At 32.6% G+C, this 6,928-nt stretch overlaps 1 protein-coding gene across 1 annotated transcript in view; it reads left to right on the top strand.

Moving 5' to 3' along the window:
- Positions 1-6,699: 6,699 nt before the first annotated feature.
- LOC110032177 (proline-rich receptor-like protein kinase PERK9) overlaps positions 6,700-6,928 on the top strand; it is a gene marked incomplete in the record, with an annotated part of 1,249 nt that continues 1,020 nt past the window's right edge. The window contains 1 exon segment of the mRNA XM_020735713.1: positions 6,700-6,918. Within this exon segment, the coding sequence (XP_020591372.1) occupies positions 6,862-6,918 (57 nt within the window).

The following is a 6,928-nucleotide window of genomic DNA, read 5'->3' on the forward strand; positions in this document are numbered from 1 at the left end:
ATATATATATATACACACACACACACACATTATCATAAGTTATATTGAGATATTAGAGTGATGTTATAAAATTACTTCCTAAAGGACAGACGTGTTCACTTTGAATTATACATTGTTGTATTATTAGAAAGTATCTAAATCCCAAATCTAAAATCTACCCTAATATCTTCAATTCTAATTCTATATTTCAAAATTATTTGAGAGAAAATAATTTTAATTTGAAGTGTGTGAAATGTGAGTATGTTTGTTTTTTTGTATTTTTCTATTATTTGCATCATTTTTGTGTTTGTATAGGTTATTTTTATTTGTATTTATAAGTTCTAGGTATTAATGAGCTAAATCCCCATCTAGTGCCCCAATTCTATTCTATGGCACCATGGTGCTTGGAAAAAAGAAATATTAATGAGCTAAATCCCACACCAAGAGAGCCTTTACCAAACAAAGCTCCTAGATTTGCCCCACAGTGGCACCAGGGCATCTCCCCCATAGAATTTTAGTGCCAACATGTAGTGCCAAGGCGACACTTCCTTCCGTATGTAGATGCAGACTAAATTGAAACAGGGTTCTACTCCTAGAATCAGGGTGCTGGACCATGGAAACTTAGTGCCATCTTGGAAGTACAGTGCTAGTATATCAATTTTAAGTAGGTGTTAATGATTCATGACATCATTTCATGTGAGAAAATATATAAATATAATAGAATAATCATAAAATGAGACACCAATGACAGAAAGGAGAGAACATTCCAAAGAACAAAAAAGGGTGTCACTGTAGAATTTCAGGAGCAACCAAATAACTTCAAATGAGGAAGTTGTGAGAGTGTTATGAGTGTGAGAGAGAGGACCTCTATGAGAGATTTAAGGGGATTATGATGGTTTCTGTGAGGACTTGTGAGGGAAACTTTGAGAGAGAGATTTCTCTTATAATATGTACATGTTATGGGGAATGAAGGGCGTCTAGTGGTAGCATTTCAATGGGTATATACACTATCAAAACTTTTAATTTATAAACTCTTGTATTTGTTTTTCTTTGATGAATGAAATAATAATTTTAAGGTTTTAAATCATGGGTAGAACTTATATTGCATTTTATCTCTTGAATTGGAAGTCTAGGGACCAAAATTTTAACTATGTTATGTGATTGAATTAAACTTTCTTTATGGTGTTGTTTTAAATGTTTGCTTTTAATTTGTTCTCCATATGGCAAGTTATTTTGTTCAAAGTATTTGTGAACAATATGTTTTGAAAGAAAACTTTGTTGAATAATTAGATTAAAGCACTCTAACTTAGGAAAATAGAAATATTACTTTTAGGTTAATGTAATCAAGAAGGGAGATATGAAATCTAGGAGATTTTGGTATAGATTAGAGAACTAAATTGTAATAAAAAATCCCAACCATTCTTTGACCACAAGGAGAGGATAAGGAGTAAATCTTCTCTTCATTATCACCAATGAATATATTACTTAATTAAATCTATTTTTCTAGGATTGATACTTCACTTAATAGAAACCCTCTCTAATTAATTTAGTTTTTTTGTTTTTGCAAGGATTAGGAATAGTTACTTTAAAATCTCTAAAATTTGAATAATTCAAGCTAGACATAAAACCAATAGACTAGAACCTTACCTAATTTATAATTTTACTTGTTCTTCATGAGATTGACACACGAACCCAAATTCGTATATTACTTGCATGATTGTCATATGTTTTACTGTAGTTATGGGCATCAAAAACTTATGTTTTAAAACTATCCCTTTGATAGAGATTTTATTATAGCCATTTTAGATCTGAAAAGATTTCTATCTAAATTAAAAATCAATCAACGATGTCACCCTGCATGAAAACCAAAACTGCTAGGATAGTCATAGAACCAAAACTAAAATTAAAAATCAATCAAGATAAAATTTACCGCCACAACATTCAAAATATAAAACAACTCAAAATTTAATCACAAAAAAAAAAACTAAAAATGCAACCATATTAAAACGTCTCTATCGGATGATCGGGAATCCTTCGGAGGAGGAAACCTACGGTTGCTAACGAGATTTCCCACGGTTTAAATGAAAGTATGGAACTCATTAAGTTGAATTTAGTAAATTTAATTGGACTAAGTGAATCCAAAAAAAAAATAGTGGTGTCGGAATGAGGGAACCGTAGGATCCTAACTGGTGTCACTCTAATCAACTTTAATATGCCCCATAATATTTAAATAACAATAACATTAAAGACATCTGATTTGATATCATAACTTGACACATTAGAAAACCTAAACTTGCCGCGACGAGAAGCTTGGAGCTAGTATTTTGGGAAGCATAACCAGCTTCAATAGCAAAACATGCCTACATCAGCTAAACCACTCTTTCTTTAGAATTAAATAACCACACCATAGAACTTCCAGGTGAATTGTTTATGCAACATAAATTCTCAACTTATCTTTAGGCCTTTGTATGGCTTTGTTGTACAATATAAGCCCTAACTCGTCTCAAGATTTTGAGGTTGTCATTCGTCACGACCTAAATCCTCACACCTTCCAGACTATTTGTGTGATCATTTCACGTGAGTGTAAGCCCTAATTAATAAAATTGACAAGATGAAACATTTAAATATTTCACTCCAAAACTGATGCCAAACCATAGGATGGCTTTGGAAGTTACTGAGGTTCTCCTTCGGGTATGTGACATCCTCTAGTTCTTCGTCTGGATTTTACAATAAATGTTCCAAATTTGAGTCATTCCCTTTTCACACCTCTTTGTTCGATCTCGTTGAAAAGTCCTATCATTTTGACCTCTTTGAAGATAATATTCCCTGTTTTTTATTGAGAGTTTTCTTAGGTGACTTCGGTTATCTAAGATGTAACTAACTTTAGGGGTTTGCCCTTATAGGAAGCTTTTCCGAACCCATCTTAATATAAACCCTTCTTCGTATTAAATAGGGGAATTGTCGGCTGATAAATAAGATGGTTTTCGTAGACCAAACGAATGTCATACATTTCTTAGTTTATTTGATCGAGTCTCACCCTCAAATCTTGTGGTTTTCTTTTGGGATAGATACATAGCTTCAGATATAGTGCTCTTTCATTTAACCTATGAAGGATATGGGATCAATTTGATTTCATATTTTTCTAAATTTATTTTTATATGTAAATTAAATCTCTTTCCAAAACGGACGACGAGATTTCGATTCCGACGACCGACAACTTCCAACGGGCAACTCCTTAACTAAAATTGTGCCGACAATAGCGTGCATGGCGGAGGCCTTAGCAGATAGCCAGGGCAAGTAGTCGATGATATTAGTGCAAGTGGAGGAAGAGAAGGATAAAGATGATGAGTAGTTTTTTCTTATGTTTTCTTTTATTTGTAAGTATTATGTTAAACATTTGTTGTAAAATTTTTTGGATTAACTTTAATATTCTTATTTGGTTAGATATGATTGCTTAAAGTGGTCTGTAATGTGGAATGTGTTTTTGTGCAAGTTGTAAAAATGTATATGGTATTCTAATTTTTTTTTCTATGTAACAGGTTTGTGTCAGATTTGGATCCATTTTCGAATGCAAAATTTGTCGGTACATCTACAATACTTTTTTGTCGTTCTATGAGATTTTCCGATGCAAATGAGATTGTAATCTGACGCTAAGATTCATCGTTGGATATTTTCATACAAAATTTTGACGCACGTTATGCATAAACAAATCCGACGCTAATATGACACAAAAATTGACATAAATTATTTGAGTCGGAATATTTCAACGTAAATTAAACGAAAACAAAATTACCGGCCCACTATTTAAGGTCGGAAGAAATCAGACGCAAATTCGAGATTGCCTTTAAATATTGGCGAATTTACGTTTGATTTGTGTTTGTTCTATCCAACGCAAATATGCTAAATTCCTATAATGATAGAATATAATTCTCTGTATACCAGTATTTGTGTATACAACATGATTAAAAAGATATTTATTCATCATGTTAAAATATGTTTTTTATGATATATCAAAGAGTAATGAGACAACTGATTGTAGATCATTTTATAAGTGATTTTGTTTTCATCTTTTTGAATGTATTTCCTTCCAAGTGAAAATTTAGATTATGATATAATAATTAATATAATAATTATTTTTTAATATCATCAATTAATATTTTCATTACAAATATGAAAATTTTATTTCATAATTTAATACCAAATTTGGAAAAAAATTTATCAAAGTCATCATTAATCAATTTGGAATTAAAACAATTTAATTTCAAGTGAATCAAATTTAAGTCAAACAAAAATTCATTTAGTTCTCATTTCCATTAACTTCAAACAGTTCTCTTGTTTCAATTGCAATTATTTATAAATATATGATCATAAAGATTTGCTGATATTTTTTGTTAATTAAAACTGATTTTAAAATATATATATTCCTTTAAGTATTTAGAAGGGAGAAACATATTTGAAATAAAATAATATTTTAAAAAAAAGATATAACTACTAAAAATTAAATGGATAAGTATTCATATCATCCGTTCGAAAAAATTAAAAAAAATCACAAATAAATATTTGGCCTAACATTATTCAAATAGTCGTATATTTGTAGGGTTGTAAAAAAGGATGATCATTCAGTTTTGTTCGGCTCATTAAGTAGCTCATGTTCAATAATTTATTAAATAAGTGAGCCGTTGTTCAGATTGTTTTGGCCTAAATTATTTGAATTTATTCAAATTTTTTTAATTTTCAAGCTAATTTTGAGTCGAAATTTGAAATGTACTGATGAATACGATCGAGTTGTACATGAAAGTGCACAAACTATTTCAAACATAAGTATTACAAAACCTAAAAAAATTAAAAGAGCCACTAACAGCCAAAGTTGAACTAGCACAAATGTAACTTACACATATAAACACTAATCATTTAATGGTACAAATTAAGCAAGCAGAAGAATGCTGGCCCATTTATTCATTAAATCGGGAAAAATTATTGCATTTTGTGTACAGACAATCAATCATCTATAAATATACAGTGTACATAAAAAATAATTGCTTGTGATAATTATACATTCGAGCAATAATCTGAACAGACCGTTATGTGATTCATGATGATGTGAAACCATCCTAATGCACGTAATAATATCCCCGAAAAAGATAAGTGCACATACATGCTCGAGAAAAAATTAAGGCCCGTTTGCGATTGCGATATGAGAGCATCGCAGTCTGGCGTCGCCGCGACTTTTGTTTTTTGGTGCGGCACCCCGCTCGTGGCGGACTCAAATCTTGCGGAACACGGACCGCAGATCGCATCGTGCGTCTCACGTTCTTGGAGAGCGTTAGTCGATGATACCCCTGCCCTTTTTTGCGATCGGGAAAAGTAACGAGGGGATCGCGGCATAGAGAAGCCAACGAAACTCCTGCTCCTCCTTGTGTCACACGATTCACAAGCCTAGCTGCTCGATCCTCCTACGCACAAGCGGCGATCTTCTATTTTATTCACACGTGACAGAGCCGAAGCCCCTTCCTTGCCTTTGATCTTTTAATTCATCTAGCACCTAGGCTTCACCAGAACACCTCTGTTGTCTCAGTATTGTTCGACGAAGAGAAAGAATGGTACAAACATACTACCTTCCTCAATGGTTTCTGATTGGAATGAAGTAGAGGATGAGAGAGATGGAAGTTTCGATGATCTCTGTTCGCCGCTATCCCGTCTTTGCCTTCCCTACTGGGTTTCTGATAGGAACGGAGTGGAGGATGAGGAAGATGGGGTTATGGTTTTAATTTATTTTTATTTAAATTTTGATTTTATTAATTTAATTGATTAATAATTTATGATTAATTCTTATATTTTCAAATTAATTAGAACTAGATAAATTTATATAATATTATTTAATGATTGATTAATTAATTTATAAACATATGTTTAAGTTTTAAACTATTTGATAAAAATATAAAATTTCTTAATTAATAAATTTAATTAATTATTAATTATGTTAACTTTTTACTTAAGAAATAATTTGTTTAATAAAAAACTTATTTTATATTCTCTTATAAATAACACCGCCACACATGGGCACGGTGGTCATTTGTACAGAAACAGCTGGTCCACAATTGTTTTCAGACAGCTTAATAAACAACTAGCTAGCATCCTCGCAGCAGATTTCCCGTAGCAGATTCCCCGTAACAGCTTCCAAACAGACCCTAAATGGGGTACACATGCATGCTGGAGAAAAAAAAATTAGATGTGGATACAACACCTACGAACAATCGGTGCCATCCAATAGAAAAAATATTACGTCAGACGTGTGAACGTAAGTTACCTTCAGACAACAGACATGATACACCGAAGCTTTTTTTTGCTCCTCCACTTTATTTGGTGTGTTGTATTCTTCCAAAATATTTACGTACGGAGTATGCATGCAGATTTGTGTGCATATAGAAGTTATTTGGGAGATATTGGAGGGTTATATCGTTGATAACCTGACTAAACTCCGAATAACACCAAAAAATATCAGCCCGGAACCTCGAGATTTATTAATTGGTTAATGGGGGTTATTGAGAGATTATACTCAAATAAACTCTCAATAACCTCTTAATAATTTTCAATAACTGAATTATTAAAAAATTATTTGAAAAAATACGGACGCAAAACTGCTCTGCATGCTTTGTCCGATTTTTTGACCTCCTGGACTAAAAATTTTTCTTAAACACGTTCTCTGTTCATGTCTTCATCGTTGCTTTCTCTTCCAGTCACTTCAAAGTATCAGATACTTCGCGTTTTCTCTCCACCACAAGCCTCCCATGCCACAAAACAAAATAAACAAACCAACGGCTACTTATACAATAACTAATCACAGCCCTCATCTCCCTTGTCCCGTGCTAGATTTCTAACTCCATGGCCCAGCAGCCCCCCGCACGATCCTGGTTCCGACTCGCCTCTATAGCCCGATTGAGATTTGCTG

This window comes from Phalaenopsis equestris, unplaced genomic scaffold, assembly GCF_001263595.1.
Source record: "Phalaenopsis equestris unplaced genomic scaffold, ASM126359v1 Scaffold000882, whole genome shotgun sequence".
Taxonomy (NCBI): Eukaryota; Viridiplantae; Streptophyta; class Magnoliopsida; order Asparagales; family Orchidaceae; genus Phalaenopsis; species Phalaenopsis equestris.